General features: G+C 41.2%; 2 protein-coding genes across 2 annotated transcripts in view; one reads left to right on the top strand and one right to left on the bottom strand.

Annotated features, from left to right (window-relative positions):
• The window catches only part of dnm3b (dynamin 3b), a 33,192-nt gene extending 16,924 nt beyond the window's left edge, over positions 1-16,268 (bottom strand). The window contains exons 1-14 of the mRNA XM_032564655.1: positions 15,730-16,268; positions 15,077-15,425; positions 12,208-12,281; positions 11,831-11,980; positions 10,139-10,342; positions 8,776-8,874; positions 7,115-7,275; positions 6,634-6,776; positions 6,289-6,424; positions 4,811-4,878; positions 4,484-4,622; positions 4,235-4,321; positions 1,853-1,923; positions 1,653-1,707 (exon numbers count right to left, since the gene is read on the bottom strand). Coding sequence (XP_032420546.1) covers positions 1,653-1,707; positions 1,853-1,923; positions 4,235-4,321; positions 4,484-4,622; positions 4,811-4,878; positions 6,289-6,424; positions 6,634-6,776; positions 7,115-7,275; positions 8,776-8,874; positions 10,139-10,342; positions 11,831-11,980; positions 12,208-12,281; positions 15,077-15,237 — 1,548 coding nt within the window. The 5' untranslated portion in view covers positions 15,238-15,425; positions 15,730-16,268. The remainder of the gene's footprint in view (positions 1-1,652; positions 1,708-1,852; positions 1,924-4,234; positions 4,322-4,483; positions 4,623-4,810; positions 4,879-6,288; positions 6,425-6,633; positions 6,777-7,114; positions 7,276-8,775; positions 8,875-10,138; positions 10,343-11,830; positions 11,981-12,207; positions 12,282-15,076; positions 15,426-15,729) is intronic.
• Positions 16,269-24,133: 7,865 nt separating this feature from the next.
• On the top strand, positions 24,134-26,761 carry LOC116721887 (myocilin-like; the record flags this gene model as incomplete). Its single annotated transcript, XM_032565916.1, has 2 exons — positions 24,134-24,719; positions 24,904-26,761. Coding segments are annotated over 2 exons (1,524 nt in total), but the record flags the coding sequence as incomplete, so codon positions are not given.
• Between the last annotated feature and the right edge of the window lie 209 nt (positions 26,762-26,970).

The raw sequence follows: 26,970 nt of genomic DNA, 5'->3' as shown, positions 1-26,970 counted from the left end.
CAAGGGATTACTGGGTTAGATTACTGTCAGACCTGCACCGCCTAAGACTGACTAAAGAGTTTACCCACATCTTTATAAAATCTCTTTCTTATGGCTCCAAGAGCTGAAGATAAACAAGAAGAGATGAAAATAGAGGTGGAACTGGTGTTAGGAGAGAAAAAAAGTAAGAGAAAACTAGAGCAGCAACTTTTTTTAGTAAAGAAAAAGTTTCAGCCCCACACCGATCAGTTAGCATCTCTATGGCGCGTCACGGAGGAAAATGGCAGTGGTGCTGGAGAGCACCACACACTGGCGAGAAGCAGAACTGCAGCAGGTACAGACGACATTGCAAACCACGACCTACGGATGAGCGATACTCACCGACAGACACCCTCGAGAGGGCAGCTGAGATTCTCACTAAGGGGTGGGGATGAAATGCAAGGTGGCACCTTTATGACACAGGGAGGGTTCAAACAAAGGGAAACGTCTCAACAACACCAGGCATGATGGTGGGGGGGAAAAGTGATACTAAACAAAGGAAAAAAAAGCATTTTTCAATAGAGATGCACCGATCACAGAATCCACTGATTTATTTTTTAAAACTCTGATCTGCCGGTTATGATTATAGTTCATTTCTTTCAAGAACTGACATTTTTATATATATATATATACAGTACAGACCAAAAGTTTGGACACACAGTTGTGTCCAAACCTTTGGTCTGTACTGTATATTGTGGATAAATTTCACTGATTTAACAATGAAATGTTAGAATAAAACTATTGTTTTTCAAAATGTACGTCGCTGTCCTTCTGTGTCATAGAAAATGTACAATTACAGTTAAATCCTCCAGGTTGTGCAACATATATAATTAAAAACTAACTCAAACAAAATGCAGCACCTCTTTACTCTTTCACACAACACCTGAAAATAACCCCATAACAAGGTTTTCAGACCTTTTTTAGAAAAAAAATCATTAAAAAATATACTAACTGTGCCCCACAAAATATGGGAGAGGAAAAAAAGTGTTTTATTCTCTCATTTATTATAACTGGGGATGTAAGAGGCCTTTGACCAATGTTTAGTTACATCAGCAGAGAGAGCAGTATGCATTACACAGCTCTACAGTTCAACAGGAATTCACTGTTGTTTTAAAGCCCAGACAAAATTACTAAAATCAGAAGCTGATTTCTCGGTGCATCGCTACTGTTTAAAAATTGGTGACTAACTGAAACACTGAAGTATGGAAGCCAAGAATGAACGTTTTCCACTTTTTCCCGGTGGTTTACTTGAGATAATATATTCATTTTCCAACAATTTCCTCGAGATAATTAATTAACATCAAGATACCAAGTTAATCTCTCTTGAGAAAACCATGGGGAAGCAAAATATGTGGCAAACGTCCGCTCTTGGCTGTTAAACAAAAGCATGGGAGATAAATAATTATAAATATGAATGATATTTTATTGTAGAAACTTTAGCAGTGAAATTAATAAATCATAAATTTCATCCTATGCAAAAGATTAACTAAATGAAGAAGAGAGTTTTGTAAATGCGTTTCAGCTCGGTGGTTTCCATTTTTCTGTGCCGTCTCTGATTCGCGTCGATGCGAACAACAGTTTCGACCTCGTGTGCCACCATTTGTATTTTGACACGAAACAGAGAATACGCTCACCTGATTTCCTGCTGAACTCTGGCTCTTGTTAGTCTGACTGCTCCTCTGCTGAGCGCTGCGCCACGGCAACAGCAACACGGAGGCAGACATGGAGTATCAGAAAAATAAGAAGAAAGTAGGTGGGGAAGAGTGACAGCAAACTTTGTTAAAAATACAAAAATTTAGCGTGTTGAATTGAGGTGAGATGGTTTCATGTTTACCTAGCAAAGCCAATAAAATCCTCATGATTGGTGTTTATGTAAGAGAGCTGCAGATCAATCAGCAGCAGAACCTGAAAGGACACAAGATATTTATTATGAGAAACGACTGGAGGAAGATGGAACAGGAGTGTAGAGTAGCATCGTGATTAAAAAAGGGTTCTGCAAGGTTGCCTTATTTTAAGTAATTTTGCTAATTTTCTTGGTATCAATTGGAAAAAAAGACTGAAAACAATTCAGTCAGCAGCTCTAAAATCAAGATTTAGGTCACAATTTCTTGAAAAATGCGTGCTGCACGTTTATTCAATTAATTAAAAGCAAATCTGGGTGCAGCAAAGTTTGCTTTTGAGTAAAAGTTACAGTCTAACTTAATAATCTAAAAAGTGTGTTCATTTAAAGTCAAATAATTAATGTTGTAGTCAATATTTCTTATTGTGAGAAGATTTTACTTTGTTTGAGATAATTCTGTGCTATTGAAAAATAGAAAGGCTCCATCTACGTCAAACACCTGAGCTGAAGGGCTAAATTTGTATCGTTCTTGGATTGAGGTCAAGGGCCACAAATGGCCCCCGGGTCACACTTTGGACACTACAGGTTTATATAAAAATCATTAAGTCTTTTAAAACAATTAATTTTTTTTAGCTAATACTGTGCCAAAATTCTAACTGATCATAAAAACTTTTAAGAAGACAGAAATGTGTTTAAAATCAAATAAACACCTGAAATAATCCATACATTAGATCGATTTTTTCATTTAAAAATAGCAATAAAATATATTGTAATACATTTTTTTATTTTCTCGTAAATAACTCAAGGTTATTCTGTGAGACTTTCGTTCTGCTACAGGGGATATTTTGTGCTAAGCTAAGCTAACCTAAAATAACTTTACCTAAAACTTAATTGGTCAGATATTAACCTCTTGTTAGGTTAATATCTGACCAATTGTTAGTTTTGAGTGAGTTTTATAACTGACTCAAAACAAAACTTTGAGTGAGTTTTGTTTTTAAGAAGTAAAAGCAGAACTACAGATCTGAATTTCCTTATCATTTGTAATAGTTATTAGTAACTAGGCCTGTCACGATAGCAAATTTTGCTGAACGATTAATTGTCTCAAAAATTATTGCGATAAACGATAATATTGTTTGAAGACCTTTTTACACTGATTTAATGGAAATGACATAATAATCCATGCGATTTCTTGCCAAAGATAGATACACTTTATTTTCAAAAGAACACTAAACACTGGAGCTGATAAACAAAATAAACAAAACAACCAAAAACGAAAATAAAATGGTCTCCATTAACAAAAAACGCACTTGAAAAAAGAAACCTAAACAACATAAAGTAAAAGTGGAAATAAATACTGCATTCAACCAAAAGAGTGCAGATTATGAAGTCTGTATATTATGTTGCCCTTCAGTAATAATTAGATTTAAATAGAGAAGACGGGCACATCGACTACCTGATGCAATAGTTCACACTACATGATTTTTTGCTCCTATTTTTCCCCTTACAACAATCTTAAAACGTTGATCTTTCTGAGATTGTGTGGTGTGTTACGGTAGATCATCGTGGCCGCTCCGATCCAAATCAGGGATTTTCCCCGACTGGGCGCTTTAACGCAGCCTGTTGAATGTGACAGGTAGCCAATCAGAAAGCGCGGATTCTCCTCTGCACTTTCTGAGGGGAAATTACGGAGGGGAATCCCAAACAGCTGAAACGACGCAACCCGAAGTCCAGCGGACATTGGAGATGATATGTGGAAACAACATTAATGTTTATTCAACATGCAAAGAATATAGAAATGACAAGAGGAGGAGTTGGAGCGAAATTGCTACCGATAAACCCGGTAACTTTTCAGCTGTTCTTTGTTAACGTGACGTAAATAGGTTATAATGATTTTCATTCAGTCAGGACTTTACGCTGACACTAGCCACATGCATTGCAGGTAGATTGTAGTAAAGCATTGATTAATGCCTGGTTTTAAAATTAGTTAACTGGACTTGTAGCCATTATTTTGTGCCCATTGTTGGACACCACACGGCAGGACCGAACCGATCGAACCGTTATACCTAGGATTTCTGTCGGCTAATGTGTGGGTCTGTCAGGTTTTGAAAATGGGCCGACAATCGGTAGTGTGCACTGGGCTTTACACTAAGGAAATGAGGAAGGGAGGAGTCAGTGGAGAGCACCGGAGTTGAGCCTTTTTTTCATTCAGTGTCATTAACAGAAAGAGAAAAAGGCCGGAAGAGACGATAATGCCGATAATTAAAATGACGTCGATAGTTTTAATTTATCGCACGATTAATCGATTTATCGTTTATCGCGACAGGCCTATTAGTAACTAATGTGATAAGTATAGCTTGAACACAGAGCGGTCTTTACCTGGTCCTTGGAGCGACTCTCCCTGTCCCGGATGTGAGAGGTGACGATCCTCTCGGTTTCCTCGCGGAGCGTCGGGAAGCATTCCAGCTGGAAACAAAACACGCAGCATATCAGCGCATCCACAGATGGGAAACGTCAAACGTTATTATGGAAGCTGGTATTTTCAGACGCTGCTTTACGATTAACTAAAGTTAGCATGTCATATAGCAGCAACATAATCGTCATGAGTTGGGAGGGTTGGGGGGGTACCTTGTTGGAGCACTGGCGCACGGTGTTGATCAGCTCTTGGATGACCATGTCCACACATTTGATGCATGGCTCCTTCAGCTTCACAATCTGCTTCTTCACTATAGCCTCAAACGCCATATCAGGGGTGAAAAGCCCAGTTCTGGAGAAAGAAAAGAAATGATCTGACTGGTTGTTGTGCAGTTTAGCATTAGCGTATGAATTACGCCACACAGGGTGGGTAAGAAATTTTACAGCAAAGGTTTTCATCATTTTGTGTTGCTAACAAGCAGGAGGTTGCTCCCTATCACTGATGGACAAAAGAAAGAAATAAAATAGAGAAACCCGTACCTGATACCATGAATGTTCTTGATGGCGTAGCTGATCTCACGCCGCATCTCCTTGTCATCACATTCCATCTGAAGCAGAAAACAAGAGAGTTTAAAAAAAACCACACACTTCCTTTAAAATAGTTTACATGTTCAGCTAATGAAGAGATTATCTCAATAACTGAATACAGAGTACTTGTTGGTTTTACACACTTAAATATTTTATACCTAGCTACAGAATAGAGAACAATTTTTAACATTCACACTGTAGAACATTTTTTCAGAGAATTTTTTTTTTTTTTTGTAAGAACAAGAAAACAGAGTTAGCCCTAGGAACTAAGGCTGCAGCAAATCACTCTAACTTGTCTATTTTTTAAAGAAAGTGAATCTTTAGAGGCTATAGAGGGATTATATGCAGCATCCTCCACATTTCTTTGCACTCTGGTAAAGATGTGTAAAAAGGCTTATAATACAAATACATCTTTTATTGCAGTAACATTATTTCAGATGTTTTAAAAATATTTATCTTAGATTTGCAAAGAAAAATGACACCGTAAATTATTTCTGAATCATTGAGTATTTTTTTTTAAGGAACATAATTTCAGATGTTTTAAACATGTTTTCTTTGAAGTAATTTAAAAAAATACATCAATATTTTATTGCTGCCCTCAACACTTTCAGGATCTGGATGGATGGATCACTATTTGTCATGTAGACAGGATCTCATGGTTGTCATGGAGACTTGCTTACCCCCAAGATGCCAGTCTATGTTGCAATCCCCTAATGGTGAGCTTTGCCATTTTCTCCCTCTCGTTTCCCATTCTGCTCCCTGGCAGCGTTTCCCCTGACCATATAATTGCGCAAACTGGAATTCTGAAAATAAATTTTTGCTCAACAGAAAGACGCCAAATTAAAAAAAGATCAAGAAAAAAGAACTCATGTTTTTTGATACAAAGTCTTTGTGGTAGGATGAGGCGGTTTTTCCAGTTGTACCGAAATTTGTATTTTTCGCAAAACTGCGACGAAAACACTTTTTTAGTATCACACGAGTCAAGTGATCAACAACCAGAAGTTTCTACTGCCAAAAACGATGAAGAAAACGACAGGATGTGGCAGGAGGACGACCACTTCCTGGTGTGTTATCTAATGAGTTATCGCCTGAACAAACTTATTCACGTCTGATTTTAATTGCATTCTTATTCAATGGAAACAGCAATCACGAAAATGTGTTTTTTCTACATCAGCAGCACATCGACAAAGTTTCGCAAACATTTGCAAATGAAACTCAGCTACTGCGTGTGATGAAAAATTTTATATGGATCGTCCAATTTTATTTCTTCAATACAGATCCTGTTTTATAACAGTGATATCATACTGATGCAATTAAAGTTTCATTTAGTATATTTTAAAGCTTTTTGCCCACCTTTACCAGGGTTGCAAACAACTGTGTTTATCCTATTTTTTTCCCCGACTTTTCAGATTTAATACGCAGTAGTTCACCTTGACGAGTTCAAAAGGGAAGCGCTCATGAAAGATGCGATTGATTTTCGCTCCACCAGACAGCTCCACCGTGTCCACCTGATCCCCCGAGCCTTCAATCCTCTTCTCAAAATCAACAGAGAACTGTTGCACCATCCTGAAACACAACAAATGTGCAAAAAAAAACAAAACAATAACAACAACCACATATCAGCTAATTACAGCAAGCCTCTGATTTCTGGCAACTTAAAAAAGGTGAACTAACAAAAAACAGAAAACAAAAAGAGGAGAGAAATTCCTTTCACATGGTCTTTAGTCAACAACGTCTCATGTTGCTTCGGTTGTGGGAAAAGAAGCAGTACTGACTGCAACAGCTGCTTGGTTTTGCGAGACGGGTCATCGGGCCGGTATCCCCGGTATTCCTCCGCCTCCTTGTCTAGAGCCAACAGCTGGGTCTGCAGCTTGCTGCGGAAAGCTGGCAGGGTGTCCCGAATGTGGTTGGTCAGTTGCTAAGGAGACACAAATCCGACAAGACGCGAGTTAAAATCAAATACAGAATAAAATGACGTGCGTTTTGACTACCTGGAATCTTTTTTTTTTATTTTTTATCTTAATTGTATCGTATCACGTAATTCACTGTAATGAAATAAGATTCTGATCTTCTTCCGAAAGCAATCCAGAGAAAATCTGGAATTCTGTGAAATCATGAATTATTTAGAGCTGGGCAGGATGGAAGGTGGTGAGTGATGGAAGCAAAAAGAACACACACAAATAAAAAGTAGGCCACCCTCTTATTAATTATGTAAAGAGCATCGTGGGAGAGCAGAGAGGGTAAATCCATCATCACCTGGTTGAGCACTTGCTGCAGGCGAGGGGTGCCCATTTTGTCGGCTATGTGCCTGTAACTCGGATGGGACAGGAAGAACTTCCTCTCAGCCTCCAAAGCCGCCTTAATGTCCTTCTTGCCATCAATGTCCTTCTGACTGCGGTTCACCACGCCAATGTACCCTGGAATAACACAGAGAGATGTGAGAGAAATATTCTAATGAATGCAACCTGATAAATGAATCAAACGATGACAGTAGCAAGTAGGGATGCACCAATCCATTTTTTCACTTCCGATGCCTATATCTGAGGTTTACTATCGTCTGAACTGAATTGAAATGTTTCTGTTTTTCAAAAGGGACTGAATTACAAATTGATTTGATAAATGAACACACTTAAATACACCAGTACAGGTGTAACGGACACCCTGTAAATTCTAGACACTAACAGGTACCATAGAATTGCACAAAAATCCGTGAGGGACGACGGAGTCCCTGAGCGAAATTCTGTGAAAGAGGTGAACGGAGCCTGGTGCCGGAAGCCCATTAAAAAGCTGTTTACATCGTTTTAAACTGTGTGATTGTGAGCGTGAGTGGGAATAAAAATAACAAGTATTTTGTTCCATATAACACAGTAGGAGTGTAACAGGTAAACCTTTATGGATGCAAACTCGACTGAAAACCCACCTGTTTAGGATTGTATTTGAAACGTAATAAATTACTAATTTAATGATGGAACTTGACTTAATGTCGTGTTTTGATTGTTGATTCTATGTTGCACTGTGTTTCTGTGTTTGTAATGATGTAAAGCACTTTGAAATGCCTTGCTGCTGAAATGTGCTATACAAATCAAATTTGATTGATTGATTGATTGATAGGAATCTTGGGCCCCATGACAAAAAAAAACTGGGTTAAAAATTGACACTCTTGCCTTTTTCTCTCTCTATTTCTCTATTTTTTTGAAAACCTGACTTTAATATTTTTCTTGGCAGCATAGTAACAGCCACAGTCGTTCTTGTCTTCTACTGACTGCTGCTGAACATCGTCACCGTCAAGCTCCAAGCAGGAACGAACCATTTCATGCAGATCTAGGGGGGTTCAGGGCAAATATGGACGTGTGTTTTTTGGTCTGGGAGGGGGAACATTTAATTTTTACTGCTAAAAACTATTTTAGAAAACACAATATGATTAATTTTGTAATTGACAGGGCCCCAATTTTTTTTTATTTCTATGAGAAAAATTAAATAAATAAATTGCGGAGGGCCCCCTGTCGGTCAGGGGCCCTTAGAATTGTTATAACGTTTCCCCCCTGCACCAATATCTTCACAAGTTACACAAACATTAATTTGTACAGTCAATGGAATCAGGAGTAGAACAACCAATGTGAAATAAATAAGAAAAAACTGACGCTGACAAAAAAATAAACATCAGTAAACCTTCTTTCAAATGGTTCAAAAAATGCTATTTGGATTTCTAAATATAACGTAAAGTAAATAATAAAGCATGATGTCACTCAGAGCACAAAGCGTAGAATTAGACTGAATCAATCTGAGCTTATGGATTGGGAACATTGCCACCGATATCCGATCTAGAACTTTTATCAATATTGTAATCGATACAGATATTAATATCAAATCAGTGCATCTGTAGTAGAAAATGTCTTACTCTGAATAAAAATACACACCTCTTCGTAGCGGCAGCAGTTTGTTCTCCAGAACGTCTCGGGCATCTGTTCCCTCATCCATCAGATCCAGTTTGGTGATCACTCCAATGGTCCTTAAGCCTTGATAAAGCAAAAGGAGTGAAACAAGGAAAAATATAAAGAATAATACATACAGTATATTGAACATTTCTACATTTTACCAAACTCCAACTATAGACTCAATTTTGTTGAACTGGTATTTATTGTGATAGTCTAGCACAAAGTAGTGCATCATTTTGTCAAGGAAACAAAAGGATATATGGATTTATAAATGCTTCACAAAACAAAAATGTGTGGCTTGCATTGGTGTTCAGTCCCTTGATTCAGATACACTGCAAAAACACAAAATCTTATCAAGTAATTTTGGTCTAGTTTTTAGTGCAAATATCTTAGTACGCTTGAAATAATATAAAACTGGCTTACAAGTAACTTTTTAGCAAGATACAGGTGCTTAAGTCAATAGTCAATAGTTCCTCAATAGTGATGAAAAAGTAATAGTTTATCTGTCAGATTATTTCACTTCTAACATGGAAAGAAATGTCTGGTTATGAGAGAAATGAGAAAAATTATCTGCCAGTGGAACGAGAACTTTCAAAGTCCAGACCTAAATAGAATGGAAAATGTTGTGCAAGACCTGAAAACTAATCTTCAGAGTCATTTATTACATTTGACTGCAAACAGTAATGGGCAAAAAATATAAATATGAATATTGATTGTTTTGATTTAAAAAAAAAAAAAAAGAAGAAAAAATTAAACGGCTGTCTTTTGGCTTATAGAACCTGATGTCTGTTTTTCTGCAACAGCAAGTTAAACATGGACCAATCTGGCCAACAAGCCCATGTCTGGTGATCTGAGCAGCCAATAAAAATCTGGCAGTATTTCACTGTTAGGCTAATAGAAGACCTCCTGCCTGTTTACTACAGTCTCAGGTTGCGTTTAATGGAGCTTAGAGGCTTTTAAAGGATATTCCCAGCCCTATATTCTTTCATTTGGGGGGCATCAAATATATATTTTCACCCTGATTCCCCTTTGGTTCCTGTTTTCATTCATTTTCTTTTTCTATTATTATTATTTTGATTCTGCTCTCTTTTTCTACACTTAAGTCTTAATCTTTTATGTCTCTCGTCTCTCAACACTCCTGTTTCTAATAATAATCTGATCCCTGCAGGGAGGTGACGCCGCCACATTTAGAGAGGTCAAAGCACAAAGGTCAACGGACAGCCTCTCACAGCTAACAGAGATTCCCTGTTGAGCTTTCATCCGAGCCAACAAACACAAGGTCACGTCTTTCAGCTTTGATTTCTTTCGACGTCTGACGTCTAACGCTGCAGCCTCCTCGTTTTACCCTGGGGGTCGACGTCCTTCGCCAGTTTGAGGGCGTCAGAGTTGGCCAGGTCGGTGTTTGCCGGGGTGACGGCCAGGATCAGGCAGCTCTCTCTGCTGATGAACTGCATGATCATGTCCCTGATCTGCTGCTCGATGTCCGCAGGCTGGTCTCCAACTGGCACCTTGGTGATTCCCGGCAGGTCGATGAGGGTCAGATTCAGCACTGCGGAGTCACAGGAATGCAAAAAATGAGACGTACTCCAGAGCCGGACCAAGGAATATGCGAGATAAGCGGCTGCTTGGGGCCTCCGCACCACCAGGGGGACCCCCACAGCACCAAGCTAGCGTGAAATGACCAAAAAAAACAATAAAACATTACATATATGTGTATACTGTATATTAACACTGAATAACTCAGACTAAATGGTATTACACATGGAAAATCTGTTTTTAGTTTGGAACTGTAACATTTACAAATTTTGGAAAAACATGGTGAGAATATGAATTTGAATAATGAACACCCACTTTTTTTATATGACAAGCTAAATAAACCAAATTATTGATGTTAATTTTCTACTGTGTAACTTTACAAACAACACATGTAATACATGTTGGTCTGATTTTCTTATCATAGCATTTTAAAGAACTAGTGTAATAATACATATACTGTGTTCAAAGTTAAACAGCCTCTCTTCTCTTTAACATAAAACTATCTTTACACGCTAGCATGCTAGTTTGGCTCGCAAGTTTAAACAGACGTTAGTGATTAGATGGTATGAAAATCTCATAATAACAAACATCAAGGTAAATAAAAGTTTGTTTTGTGAAAAATATTTTCAATACTGTGTAAATTACATTTTACACAACATTTGAAGAGTATATCACAGGAGGAAAAACACTTTAGCCCCTTTTATGCTGTTCCTGTAAATTTCCTACAAACCCCATCTGTTAGTAATGCAGCCAAAGTGTAATATTTATCTCACTAATGCTGATTTATCATTTTTTTGGAATCACTTTCTCTCCATCTGGTGTTCAGTAATGGCATATTATTTCTATTGTCTGCATGCCAAATATATAGCTACATACCAGCTATGTGCTGTATTCTAATTAGCAATTTAGCTGCTACCTGACAGAAAAAAGTAAATTTTTTTTTTTATATACTGTGATGATCTGGTGACCTGTCCAGGGTGACCCCGCCCCTCACCCGTTGACCGCTGGAGGTAGGCACCAGCACCCTTTGCAACCCCACTGGGACAAGCATGTAAGATAATGAATGAATGGAATTTTTTATATAATCATAAATAAATTCACACAGTACTATCATAAAAATAATAATATGGACTCTTTTAATTATATATAAAAAGCTTGATGTATTCAACAGAAATATAGTACTTACTTAAAAAGCCGGACAGACCTTCGGTCTGATCAAATCCCTACAGTACAACATCATTACCAATATATGGAATCTGAAGTAGTTCTACCTCCTTAGGTGATTTGTTTTATTATTCCTACAGATTATAAATGTAATTTACACCATCGAACAGAACACCCTCGTCTTTGTCTCCAGTGACACAGCTTTAATAAACATCATCCGCCGGCAATTCGTTATGAATCCCATCCTGTCACACCCTGTTTAGATCCAGAAGAGTTTCAGCGGTCTGCCACTAAGTTGACGTTAAGAAGAAGAGAAGGGGAGCGATCTCATCCGTACCGTGAGGGGAGTAAACCCGCAGGTTGATGGGGACAGGAGATATGCCTTTGTTGGCCCCCGTGACCCGATCGGTCTCGCCCTCAATCTCTTGGCGCACCTCGTCGAAGTCGGTGAACTTTTTCCCCTTGCAGTGGAGGAATTCAGCCCATTCTGTGGGGAAGGGGGAAAAAAACAGAAAAACATGCACCAAAGATTAGTAATGGCTGCACTGAGTGGAACAAAATGCCGATGGAGGAGGGAATAAAAAGCAGCACCATTTAGAAAGTAAGGAGGATTTTGTGTGGGGGTGTGTGTGTGTGTGTGTGTGGATGTGTGAGTGAGTGGACAAAATGTGTCTGTTATTTGGCGTGGGTGTGTGAAATGTGTGTGGAACCCACCAGCGGTTGCACTGATGAGCTGCAAAACCAGAGGCCTGCGGGTGACGATACCAGAACCACGGGGCAGAAAGTCCCTAAAGAGGAAACACAAAACAGAAAAGTCCTTTAAAAGCCACATTTATTGTGAACTCACAATGACGAGCCACTCATTTTATTCCCATGCTAAGTGTTTGTGGACTGTGCAGCTTGTTTTCTAACAACACGCCAGATGCAGCAGACTTTTCCTTGCCGTTTCTTTAATGGAAAAAACCCCCATCCGGTTAGCGAGCTCAAAACGGCTCAAACCAGAAGCCATTTCAAAACCGAGCCTGCAGCTTTCAGCTGGTGTCTCTCTGACCGAGGGGGCAGAACATTCCGACCCGATGAAAAGCAGGTCCGGATGAAGAGCTGACACGGGCGCTCGCTCATTTGCAAAACGATGACTTCAACGTTTTCTGGAGGGCTATGCACACAGGTGATGAATATGCTTGTGTGTGTGTGTGTGTGTGTGTGTGTATGCGCGTCCACATAATCTGAACCTAAAAGTCTATACCTTTGAGGCTAAAGGCTTGCTGCAGGAAACCTTATCAACAAATATTCCCTGAGAGAGACGGCGTACGGGACGCGCCTGGAAGAAACGATGAGGCCTCCGTGAGTCCATTCAGCAGAGTGCAGAGCCAGAGCTGGACAGACGGACCATTACTCAGCACCGCGGCGCTCATTGAAAGGCTGGAGGAGGACTAAATCAATGCACCCAGCTGAATCAGTGCACTGAAATATTTGGGTATGTCGAACCACATTACTGTGGGTTTGAGTTGGGTTTTTGTTGAGAGCTAACAGAAAACAATGCTCCTATAAATGATTAAAGACTGAGTTGTGTATATGAATATAAGCGTCAAGGGCAAAAGCGTGACTTCATGCGTTCACCTGATTAGCCCCTATTTGTTTAAACGCAAAATTCCAGAGCAACACCATGAATATTCATTTGTGCAATCCGGAATGGGAGCTGCTGCAAGTGGGCGGTGTTTTAAAAAGGTTACACACGACAGAGTATTTCTGCAACCGGCTGTGTATGCATAAAACTGTGGCTCTGTGCAGAAAAGAGATGGGTGTCAGAGTCAAGTTCTCTAGATCTAGCTGCAACATTAGTCCTTTAATCCTTTAAATGTTCTTCAGGTGATAAAAGGCTGATTTTGTAATTATCTTTATGTGTCTCTGAAGGCTCAGAGACACGTAAAGCGAACTGTGCTGCTTTTCAGGGCCACCAGAGGACCCCCAACAGAGTGTTAAAGAATCGCCAATTGTGTTAGTTGTTCAAACACAATTGAACAACTTGTTCAATTGCTCAGTTGAACAAATTGTTCAAAAGTTTCATATTTAGACCTATGACACTTAGATCTAGTTTCATAGGTCTAAATCTATTAAACTATTCATAGATTTAGAATCTATGAAAAAACACATAACGCACACAAACATCCCAGTTTGGACATTCAGTACTTGAATGCACCATAAAAGCATTGCTGTTGGGAAATGCCCTCTGGTCTGAAGGTTCTTTACTGCTGTGCAGTGTTTTTAAGGCAGCCGGATTTGAACTTTAGCAATTCTTCTCTAGTACCAATGATGTTAATCTTGAGCTTGCTGTTGTGTTAAGGGAAGAGGGCATGTACCACATTGCTATTGAAAGATGTCTTTGTTGACATTATGTTTTGGCTCTGTAAAACTTTCTTTCTCCAAAGTGGCTCCATGAAGAACCTTCACGTTCCCAAACGGCAGCGTTTTGCGATAGCTAGGAGTTCTGGTGTCACTTTTTAGAGTTGTGCTACAGAACGCTGTATTTTTGTTCTGAATATAAATGTTCTGCATGCCCACGGGTACATCTAATGCTATTTTTGTTCAGTACACGTGCATAGTGACCCGACATGTACTGATGACTTAGTTAAAAGTTAGAATTTAATGTCACAAGTCGCATGTTATGGACAGTGTAAGTGGAAGCTATTCCACAAATAAATGACAATAATTTTGTCTTTCTCTACTGCACTGAGTCTGCACTGAATCTGACTATGAAACCAAATAAGTAAAACAACAAAAAGAGTAGTGTTGTCCTCTTAAAAGCAACTCTATCAGCAAATATTCAGAGCTCTTTAGCAACTAATGTAATAGTACAATTTCTTTAAAAAAAAACCCAAAAAACTCAAATCCAAAGTAATACGATATTACTGATCATTTCTTGATGTCTTTAAACATACCCAAATATTTTAATAAACAAATGTTTATTGTCTGTTTCACAATTAGTGACTGTATGATGTTTTTTTTATTATGTAAAGCACAAAAAACGTGACTTGACTTGGTGACTTATGATGTAGCCAATTGCTGCCGTCCTTACAGAGGAATTGGTAACACTGATTTACGGAAATACTTGCTTCATAATGAACTACAATCCCTAACAGGTAATTTGCTGAAAAAAAGAAAACAGGTTATCCAACTTTTTTATTATTATTATTATTATTATTTAATCAACTTAAGTTTATCCAAGTACAAATACTAAACTTATTAAGTTGACATGTTAAACAAACATTGATGAAGTTTAACAAACTCAATCTTTTTTTAAGCTGTTTTTTTTCCAGTGTTTGAACTGGAATTGGTGCCACGCAACACCAGGCTCTGGGTGCTTACTGGGCCAGAATGCCCAAAGGTGCTGCTGTAACCCACATAAAGTTGTGGCTGTGTGTGACCCAGTGCGGCTGGTTTGGAAAAACTGAAGGACGGGACTTTACTGAGTGGCATATAATGATGGTCTGCAGACAGCCTCGCGCACTGCGTGGCTTCTTACGTCATCCTCAAGGTTAAACGGGAGAAGGGGATTATCCTATTTCCGGTGGTCAGTTTTTACCTGCCGACGAAGTTCTCCAGCACGGAGCTCTTGCCTGCGCTCTGCCCGCCGACCACCGCGATCTGCGGCAGGTCCAGGTTGCAGGCCTGGCCGATGGAGCTGAAGGCATCCTGCAACCGGTTGACCAGCGGGATCAGATCCTCCATGCCACGATTTCCCATGGTGCCTTTAGTCAGGAGGACTTGGAATCAGCGAATGGAGACAGAAGGGAGGTGAGGGGGGAGGAGGAGGGGACGTGGCGCTGCTGTATTATTAGTCCAGGACTACCGTGGCGCTTGTTGTGGCGGAGTCATCTAGCCGCGCATTGTCGCCCCCCCCCAACCCTCGAGCCAAGCGAGGGTCGGACGGGCTGTGGAGACAGAAACAAGGCAGTTAGAAAAAGGACAGAGAGACAAACTGCGCAGGAGCACAACCTGTTTTTTTTCTCTCTCTCTCTTTCCTTTCTTTCTCGCTCTCCAACACAGAAACACACGCACGTCCAGAAAAGCTTTTTGCTGTCAAGGACATTCACCAACCGGAGCTCAGTTTCTTCACAATGCATACAAAATCAAATAGAGCAACACCGAGCCACCTGCCCTTCTGCACGCGCGACATTTAATGAATTAAAAAGATAGCGTCAGATGAACGCGCGACATTATTAGCGTGAAGCTCACCTGTGTTGTTGTGTCGTTCGTTGGTGGGGGTGGCGGAAGGGGGAGGCTCGCTCAACCTCAGGGTTCCCCCCTTCCTGGTTCTACGCGTCTCGGCTCGCCGGTGTGTCGCTGTCCGGTGCTGAAACGACCAGGCGGCGGAAGACGAGCGTCGACACTCCGCGAGGTTACACAAGCGCCACGCGCTCCCACTGCCACTACACCGTCGGCTCACAGTCCACAAAGTAAACCGCGCGCCTGAAGTCGAACGTCAGCGCGAGCAGAAATTCGCCTTTGACAGATTAATCATATTATTTTTCTCCATCTCCCTCTCTCTATGTCTACCTCCTTCGTCTCTCTCTCACCGCTTCTCTGCGGTGTGACTGCGAAACTGCAACCGACGCGACGGAGGACCAATGAGAGAAGAGGGATCGGCGAGCGATGCGGCGGAGCGCGGCTTCCCATTGGTCGAGCGGGTACAGGTTAGGCCTCGCGCAGCCGGCCTCCTGTTTACATCCCCTTCGCCGCTCCTGCCCCCGTCGTGAGTCATGCGGCACGGCTGCGCATCGCTGCAACACACACAGGAGGATGCGCCTCTTCAGATCCCCGCAGTGGGTGCAGAAAGTACCAGTTGTTAAAAAAAAATTAAAAAAAAACATTCACTCGTATATATCGTTTCATATCGCTTTGTTTCATGCACATTGCAAAAAAATAAAAAAAATCAGAAAGAATTGGGAAGGAGGTGGAAAACATGGCCTCGCAAGTGCACGCGGGATTCACGACAGATTCAAGATAGAAAGAGTGTGACATTTGGGCCCAGACTGCCACTAGTGTCCGAGACTCCTGCTGGTGGAGGCGGTCATGCGGAATGGATGCTGTCTTAACCTCTCACAGGCCAACATCTGCGCCCGCTGCTGGAGGCAGCCTTCTCTTGGCTACAGATGAGATCTGTCATTGATCTGAAGGAGAGGTCTAATTTGCTCCTAAAGGCCCTCTGGCTGTGATGTTGAAAGCAGACTTGAAATACACCGAGGGCAGAGAAAGCAAAGCTATTAGGGTCGCTCATTCATTTCTAGGCCACAAAATGTCATTAGTGTTGAATTTGCCCTTGTCATCATGGACAGGCCTCTGGAGTGGACGCAACATGATGTGGTGAACACTAGATGGCGGTAATGATATACTCTACCGTTTATCTCCGCCACCAACGACCCTATTGGTTATTTAGGGCGGCGTATTAGGACCATTTGTCGATGAAAGAGGAGTAAACGTGCGCAAAACAACAAGAAAATACTCAAATATTGAGAATGATCTTAGAAATTTTCTAGAAATATAAGGTAATTTCTGAGCACCAAAATTGGAAGATTTGTGAGGGAAAAAAATCCAAAATTTGAGGACAATCTCAGAAATTTTCAAGAAAAATCTTGGACATTTCTGAGTTTGAAAAGTCAAACATTTTCTAGAAAAAAAAACCTCAGAAATTTAAAGCATGAGTTCAGAAATTTTCTTTAAAAAAAAAAAACAAGGGAAATTCAGATGAATTTCACAGATGAAGATTTTCTAGCAAAACAATTTTTTTAGATTAATCTCAAAAATTGTCCAGAAAAATCTAGAAAATTTCTGAGTTTCAAAACTAAATTAAAACTTAAACATTTGACTTCTGAAACTCACTTTTACGAGTTTCATGTGTTTTTCTAGACAGTTTCTGAGATTTGTCATAATTTGAGGCTAATCTTTTGACCCACATGCAGAATACACTTCAGGACACAGAGAATGTCAGTTAAATAAAGTTTATTGTAAAAAGAGTTTAAATGCATCTTCTTTGCCCGGGGTATGGGACGGCTGGAGATCTGGATTCTGAGGACGGAGTAGATGAGAGGTAAGTAAGTAGTACTGAAGGTGAAAGAGAGAATAATTAGGAGACCTTACTAGTGAAATGGAACTGATCCACCAGGGGGAGGTATTCTGCTGGTGCTGGAACCTGGTTTCTAGGGTGAGTGCCGGGTCCAGGTGGAGTTGGAACTGAAGCCAGGAGATCCAGAGAGAATGGGCGGCGATGATGGTTTGTTAGTTGTACTTCATTGGAGGGCGGACAGGTTGTAGCACAGACTTGAACAGCCAGAAGAACCAGTCGTAGGGATTTATGAACCAGGGGTTTCTTTATGAAGAATCTTGGAGGTGAAATGATAAAACTCATAAGGCACAAAGGTAACAGCCGCTGAGAACCTACAAGGAAAACACAAGGGAGGCTTGAGTAAAACACTTAGAAAACTCATCGAGAGCACACACTGAGGGGCACAGAGTACCATGAACGGCAACACTCAGGCATCGAAGGACTGGTGACAGGCTTCTCTTAAACACTGGCTGATGACAGATAGGCTGCAGGTGTGACGGCTGAACACCTGAGACCGCCCTCTGGACAACACAGCTTCCTGGCTCCATCTAGTGGATAACTAGAGACAAGAAAAGCAGCCCCACAGAACCCAAAACTCCAGCTTCCCAACAAGATTAACCTGAACATTTCTGAGTTCTTCAGCAAAAAAAGGACTCCTCTTTTTTCCTATCCACAATGGCCAATTGTAGTTATTCCACATCCAAGACGTTTGTTTTCATAAACTCTGAGGAGTTTATGAATGAGTTGCCTGTTAACATCGTCTCCTCAAACTGGAAATGTCAGGAGCATTTGGACAGTGATGACCAGACAACTGGGTCAGAGCATCTCTAAAACTGCACCGCTCTTGTGAGATGCTCCCAGTCTGCAGTGGTCAGTATGTAAAGTGGTCAAAAGGAAGCAGTGAACTAGTTATTCATGCTGGGAGCAAATAATGATCTGATACTGCTGCTCAAATTGCAGATGGTTCTGAGAGACAGGTGTCGGATTACACAGTTTGTGGAGACTAATGAAGGCGATTACAATATTACAGCTGAGCAGTATATACAGTAAAAAGTAAGGCTCCTGGCCTATAAACCTCGTTTTCCTTCATTTTGAGTGACTGCGACTGGCTGATGCTCACATAAGAAAGCGATCTTATTCACCGATCTTATCTACTTCTGCAATGGTTTGAAAATCAGCTACTGTCCCATTTTGCTCTGTTGTGAAAAACGTTGTGCTGACAGACCGGGTGAAGTCTACACACCAGTGGCTAACAATAGTCACCCCACTGTTGCCGACTTATCGACCTTGTCGATATATTTTGTAACTTTTTAGACAAACAGCAATCGATATCGGCCAAAATCAGAATCGGGCTAGGGTTAGGGTCCGCCAGAAAACTGCAATTGGTGCACCGCAAGTAAAAACACAAGTTAAGATCACGAAATGAAATTCTTGTTTTCTTTTGTTGTTTTTTTTTTCCATTATTACTACTCTGTAGCTTATTGGTGTCTGATCATATTCGTGTCCTTCCTGCTTGTGAACAGTGCTATGAAAAAGCATTTCCTCCCCAACACGTTTCTCCTGTTTTCTACTTTCACGTCACATTTAAATGTTTCCGACCACCAAATAAAGACGCCAAATGTTAACGTGTTGATGACGACATACGTGTGGTTGAAAAGGTTTGTGTTTGGAGCTTTGTCGTTGACTCTTTGCCTGACTTTACGGCAGTAGTAATACGAACTTGCTTACTCTGTCATCTGCAAGAGAGAGGAAAAACAGAGAAGACACGCGTTTCATCTTTAGCGATGCGCCGCGCGGCTTACACACATCCAGTCTGAGCGCGCACGCAGATGGAACGAGAGCTGCTATTGCAATTGGTAAAAAAAATTACTTTCAATGCAGACAGTGTGTCAGGGATCCTGGGGGCCCGTACTTTCAAGCAACATGGCGGAGAGGCTGCAGTCTGCAAGGAGGTAGTTGTTAGAATTACAGTTTACAGGCAGACATTAGTTTTATTTAGATGCCAGAAGAGACATAAATATTAGTAATGGGCAGACAAGTTAGCGCCATGTTTTCAGAGTTTTCCGAGTCGTTTCTCAGTTGAAACACTTTGATTCACATTCCCTGGTGAGACAGGACGTAAATCGTGCACATCGTTTAGGTTTGACATCCGCTGACGTCTTCCGGTCTACACAAGCCGCCGGACTTCTTCACATTTCGTCACTCGCAGGTCAGAAGCTTTAGACGTTCCAAAGCTCACAGAAAGCTCCAAGTAGCAAAACAATTTCAGCCAAAGTACTGAGGCATATCATCAAAATGAGACCTTTGACCTTTCCAGAGGAGGTGTCCTAGCTCTAAGCCCTCATATGGCCTGTAATTCTCATGTTTCACATCAACAAGTCAAATAAGCCCCGGTGTAGACATGTTACGCAACAATGTGCGCCTGTAAAAGCAAGTCTGGTGAGCAAATAACTGTCATCCATGAGCGCTATTTCACTGAGCGCATGGAATATGTTGCAGCCACTGTTTGCATAAATATCTGAAAGAAATGAGGTATTATTTGACTCTGTGCCTGCTTTCCATCACAGGAAATCAATAGTCAAACTGTTTCTGCAGACCTCTGAGGAGGCGATCTAGATTTTCAACGGTTGCTTTGATGGTGAACTCCGCACACAGCCCCCGTTCTCTTTCTCCCTGTTGGACGGTGTTACGAAATTCACCTTCAGACCAATGTCCCTTTGGAAATAATCCTGGAGAAAATGTGCCGCCAACAAACTCAGGGGGCTTCTGAGAGAACTGCCAAACTAACTATTTATTGTTTCTCCATCTGAGAATGTTGTTCTATGCTCCCTTTTTTTTATTGTTCATGCCATAATTTACATCCGAGGATCAAACAGATTACTCCCCTGTTCATTATTAACATTCACAACACATTGTGTTTTGTCATTCCCTTCAAGTGCCTTCAAGTGTCACTGAAATTTTCAGCTGCCCACGCACGTGGACACGCTAAGCGAGTTCTGGAGAAAAGCTTTATGGTCGGAGAGAGAAAAAAAAAAGTTTAGCGATGACAAAGAGTGTGTTTGAGGGAGTAAAGCAAAGTCGAGCACATGCAAACAACCGATCCAACTCTCAAGTGGAGGTCGCAGTTCTAGTTCTCGGGGAGCTCTTGTTACTCTGACACACCTCGTCACTTCAGGCAACTTATGTCCATTGAAATTAGGCGTAATTAATCAGGAAAACACCAGATCTCCCCACTTCTAAGCTAAGCTATTGGGAGAAAAAAATAGACACAAGTGATCGTTCCAATGGGACAATGATCCCAAACACAGACAAATATCTGCTTTTGGAATCCAATTAACTGAACTGACCCATATTCTGGTCTGGACCCTCGGCTATTGAGAAACGATAGTTTCCTACTTGGACTCTGTTCTAAATGTTACCCGATGGCTAACGTTTGCCGGTGAGGTGTGTAATGCGCCAGTTCGACGCAAATTTCCTGCACTGTAAACAACCATCCTCCACTGCCGAGAGAAAAGTGCAGAGTCGAACGAGGCGACTGTTCATGTTAGTTCAATATTTGGAGGCGTGGCCAACACGGACTGAAGGGCTTCGACGTCATCGTTCACCATTTCTCCTTCTGCTTGCTGATTGGCTCGGCAGAAATTGAGCCGGACAAATCGAAGTAAATGGGCGACAGCTGGTGAGCGAGATTAGTTCATAATTAAATTGGAATTGTGTGGGACCGCAGTGGCTAGGCTAACCCCAACCATAAAGGAAATAAATTAAATTGCCAATTAAAATTACCTAAAAATGAACTCAAATATTCAAACAGAAGAGTGTCTAAAGTTCTCATTAAAAAAAAGAAATCACTGAAATTGTTGCATAATTATCCTATATTAGAAAAAGAATAATACAAACTCTTAACAAAAAATAAATTACTATGTGTGCTTCTAAGGTTCTGACTGGAAGTACGTGAAAATGGAGATACGAGCCGTCTTGCTCGAACAAAAGCGGGCTAAAAATCAGCAACCGTTCTATGTGACAAATAGTGAAATCAAACCTTTCTCCAACTGTTCATAACAAAAGATGAGGACGATGAACAGCTCAGCTGGGCTCTGCCTTCTGGGGGAGCTAAAGGAAGAGCTTCCAGTTTCCCGCCATGATCCCCTCTGGTTTAACTTCTGCTTTACCAGAATTCCTGAAAAACTATGTTGCGCAAGAAAAGCACACCTCCATGGCAAAAACACTGTGGAACCCGGAGACTTTCCGTGGGCTGGAGACTAGACAGATTAATTAAGCAGCGGACTGATCTCATGGAAACACAGATGAGCACCTCAGCATTTTCCTCCATTTCTCGCGTGTATGTTGAGGTAAATATTTTGTGTCCACAAGGAAGACGAACGAGAAACGGAGGATAAGTCTTAGAAGCCGAGCGAGACGAGGTGACAAAGTGTTGATTTTTTTTCTTCAATATTTTACCACCTTAAGCACCAGCCTCCTTGTGACCCTGCAAGGATAAGCAGGTACTGATGGATAGACTTTGACTGGGTCATGGTCACACAAGAATATGTTGCCACTCTACCATTAAGTCCAGATTTATGGAGTGCATGACATTTATTTGCACTAGATATTGGACAGAGGTGTGCGATACTGCATATTTTGGTGTCAATCCGATACCAAATAAATACAGGGCCAGTATCGCCGATACTGATACTTTTAACTTCATATAAATAATGGATATTTTCATATCATCAAAATTCTGACCTCTATGTGTTTTTGTGGTCTTCCTTTGAATTGTTTTGTTCAAACAAAGGACAGAATTTAGACCAATTTTAAAAGTGTCGACAAAATACATTAATAACATTCTAACGGGATTTATGTGCTTTTTTTTTTAGTAATGAAGCAAAGTGCAAAATATAATTTGGGAGCAAAACTAAGACATTTTTGTTTTTATGTAGAGTAGAAAAATTAAAACACAAAAATAAAATAAAAATTCCAGATGGAATGTGAAAGTATTGATCCCAGTCTGCTTGTATGAACCAAAAGTGATACAGAATTAGTATTGGTGTTACCGATGTTTTTGGATCGATCCGGTACACGTCACTCTTTTCAGATTTTTCTATGTAAAATAATAATGCACCAACGTCCTCCCACTTCACATTTATATGCTAATGCCTGTTGCGTCTATTTACCATCTCCACTTAAGAGTTGGGGGGTTAAATACCATTTGCCTCACACTGTTGAAGGCCAAAAGGGATTATTTTTCTGAAATTGTTCATTTTACACAGTAAAGCTCCACTAATATGCACACATAGCTGTATAAATGATCTCTTAGTTGAATTTCAGGGTCTCCCCCAGACAAAAACAGGGAACAGTCTCGTTGCATCAGCAGTTAGCTTAGCTTGCCTCCTGTGCCAGACTTCCTGCCCAGCTGTGAAGCGGCTCGGCTGTACAGCTCCATTCTCCGGCCGTCTGAAGCGCCGCCTTGCCCCGGAGTCGCTGCCGACGCATTCCTCCTCCACCTTTTCCCCCCCCGGTCGTAATTTCCCCTTGTGTTGTGGCCGCAAACTGGGTTTATTACGGTTAATCATGCAGTGGTTTAATGGGGGAAACTATTAGTTGTTGAGGAAGTAAACAAAACTGCCGGTGACGGAGGCTAGACACATTAAAAAAAAAAAGAAAAAAAGAGATTGTCCGGTCAAAACAACCTGTAGAGGCAAACCAAACGCTGAGACACAAAGCAGGAATTCAGCAAAGGAGGGGAGAAGAAAAAAAAAAGGTTTATTCTTCCGCTCGCAGGTTTTCAGCAGAGGTGGGTTGAGTTCACAAAACTCGAGTAAGAGTAGCCCTACTTCATCACAAATTGACTCAAGTAAAAGTTTTTTAAAAAAGCAGCCGTTCAAAGTATTCAAGTTAGAGTAAAAACTTGAATACCCACAGTAAAGCAGAAGTATTTAATATTATTTTAATATTTAAAATGACGTCAGACAAAAATATGAGGTTACGTTGACGTTCTTGCATTTTGATAACAGCAGAATAAAGAAAAAAAAAATTCCCAACTAATTTTTTTTCAGTATAAAATTTGAAACTTAAACTTACATTTGGTGTAAAGGGTAACGTGCTTCCAGTGGCAACGTGGTGTTTACTACATTCTTCATCGTATCTCTAAATGACACAACACTCAGCAGATACTAATGGAAGTTACAGCAGAACAACAAAGATTGTGTCCAAACAAGAGGTCTCACCTTAACATAAAGCACAACCGTGAAACTGAGATTAGTGAATTTCTGGTTAAAATGTGTTTATTTTTTTTATTAAGTGAAGTTACTGTATCCAGAAATTTTACTCAAGTAAGAGTAGCAATCCTTTATAAAACCATTCCTTTTGCTTCCAAAATTTACTCAAGTAAACATAACTACCTAACTCTGGTTTTCATGTTGTTTGTCCGTCTCGGCACATCCCCTTCAGCATCAGAAAAAATAAAAAGAAACACATGGAGCACTTACAAAAACACTCCACACCCCCTGGTTGGTCCATCCCCTCGTCTTTTCTGCATAAATACTCAAAGTTCTGCTGGGATTCAGGCATCAACCTGCACTGACGGGGACAGACGGGCAGAAAACAGAGACGACAGAAACAGATAAAGCTGCAATCAAGACTTCCAAAATGCTTCTCCTCTTGTCTTTCCTCTCTTCATCCTGCTTTGCTGTGTTCTCCCAAAGCCAAGGTCAAGCCTCTCTCAGCCGCTCCAATGATCCCAACGGACGCTGCGTCTACTCCTTCGCCGTAGTGAGTCCGCAGGAGTCCAGTTGCCCCGGAGGAAGTGCCAAATCAGAGATGGATGAAGTCCTGACCAGACTCACCTTGCTTGAAGCTCTGGTCAGCCGGCTGACAGCAAGAGGGGAGCAGGGAACCGCCTCTGGCGGGCTGAGGCGCAGCGAGGAGAATCTTCAGGAGGCTTACGCCCAGGTCACAAGAGAAAGAAACCAGCTGCAACTGGACCAGGAGCGTCTGAACGCGCAAGTCCGGAAGCTGCAGGGCACAGTGGCCGAGTTAAACCGGGAGACGGAGAGGCTCCGGCAGAGACCCTGCGAGCAGACGCACACCTCAGGTGGAACCCTGCATGAAAACAGACCTCTCGGAGGTATGTTGTTGCTAGAATTAGAGACTTACGGTAATGTTTTTGTGGTGACAATGAAGATTCCAGGTCTCAGGTTTTGTCAGAAAACAACTTTAGAAGTTTCACATTTTCATCTTGCGCAAGATAAAACTAATTCTTAGACATAATGAAAACTGATTGTTTGGCATTCTGTTTTTTTTTTTTCCAGACCCTGGATATCACTTTGAAAATACCTCCTATCAGGAAATGAAGGCTGAGGTGAAAGAGGTCCCTGCATCCCGCCTCCTTCCTGAGGGAAGCCAACGAGCAAGTAGTCCAAAGCTCAGTTCAAACATTTCCTCAGAATGCGGAGAGTTGTTGTCCGTGGGCGACCCCGTGCTCCACAGAAAAGCTGACGCCATCACAGGTAAATATGGAGTGTGGCTTCAGGATCCAGACCCTAGAGGCCCCTATTATACCAACAAGACTGTGTGGCGAATCGATTCGGTTGGTAAAGAAATCCGCCAGCTCTTTGTGTATGAAGATATGGATCAGTTTTCCAAAGGCTTTCCTATGAAGGTCCTGGTTCTGCCGGAGCCAGCGGAAAGCACAGGGGCCACCATGTACCGAGGTTCCCTGTACTACCAGCGCAGACGCAGCCGGACCCTGCTTCGCTACAACCTCACCTCAGAGAGTCTTGCATCCCGTCTGGACTTGCCTCATGCCGGCTTTCACGGACAGCACCCGTACTCCTGGGGCGGCTACACGGACATCGACCTGGCGGCGGACGAGCGGGGGCTGTGGGTCATCTACAGCACAGGCAAAGCGAAGGGGGCGATTGTTATTTCCCAGCTGGATCCCGCGAGCCTGGAAGTGAGGAGGAGCTGGGAGACCAAGATCAGGAAGAACTCGGTTGGCAATGCCTTCATGGTGTGTGGACGCTTGTACACGGTGGCCAGCTACATGACACCCAACACCACCATCAATTACATGTTCGACACCGCCACTGGTGAGGGCCAGGCCGTCGCTGTGCCCTTCGTGAACAAGTACCGCTACAACAGCATGGTGGACTACAACCATGCCCAGAGGAAGCTGTACGCCTGGGACAACTTCCACATGGTCACCTACGATGTGAGACTGGGACGGGTTGGTCAAGGAAGAAGCTAAACGGGACTTAAAGAGACTCATGTTCAGTTGAATATACCTACATACAACTGGTTTCATTGGGCATGAATTTTGTAAAGCTTTGACACTTTTTTAAAAAGAGAAATAAAAGCTGCATTATGTGACTTTTTTTTTTTTACATATTTGTTAAAACTGACTCTATTTTGTGTCATCTGCAGAAATACACCACTCGGTCAAAAACAACCAATGAGAGCCGGGAGCAGGGTCTTAACACTGTAAATCACCCACATGTACACGCTGCTCACATCTTTCCCTCGCTCTCTGCTACACTACAGGTTCTTCCAGACAAGGAAGTCTGTTATGAGCGCTAAGGCTAGCTAGCACGGCCACAGAGGATGCCGGATGAACTGTTTTCCTGGAAAATGTGTACACGAACCCTCCTCCTGGCTCCGATTGGTCGTTCCTGACCAGAAGCGGTGCACTTCTGCAGATGGCAATAGGACCACTGGAAGGAGTAGGAGAAGCTTGATTTTCTCACACATTATCGGTGTGATATTATACTGTCAAAAGATAGAATTTTCACAAGTAAATAAATAAAAGAACATATTTTTGTAAAAGCTAGATACTGCAGGTTTAAGAGTTTCTCTCAATGTTTTTTTCCCCTGTAAATAATGTATCTTAATAAGAGCTGTGATGCAAATAGTGGATCTATTGTGCTCTGTTTTACTTTTACTAATACCTTTTGTTGGTCCATCTCTTAAATTTATGGTTAAATACATTAAAATTTACAGTTAAACTGGTAAGAAAGTTCAAGGTGTGTGAATACATTTGCAGGGTCTGATGAGTCCAAAGAATAACAAGGACAAAACAAAATATGGATCAAAACAATTAACTGTCAAAGTACAGCATTCACAATGAGTCTTTTTTTTTTTTTTTACTGTACCAAATGAAAACTTACACTTGAAACTTTGCGCAGTCAAAATTTGTTTGCAACACCTGCGTCGTCTCAAACACGGACCAGTACCAAAACAAATGGGAACGGAACGTATGCGTTTTCCAATAATGTATGAATATTTTACATGTATTTGTGCAAATAAATTCAGGAGAATTCTTTACTATAAAGAAAAGTCGTTTATTTACAGGTACTTCATGGAAATAGGAAGGGATGAAA

This window comes from Xiphophorus hellerii, chromosome 6 (genome assembly GCF_003331165.1).
Source record: "Xiphophorus hellerii strain 12219 chromosome 6, Xiphophorus_hellerii-4.1, whole genome shotgun sequence".
Lineage (NCBI taxonomy): Eukaryota > Metazoa > Chordata > Actinopteri > Cyprinodontiformes > Poeciliidae > Xiphophorus > Xiphophorus hellerii.
This window is presented reverse-complemented; position numbering and strand designations above follow the sequence as displayed.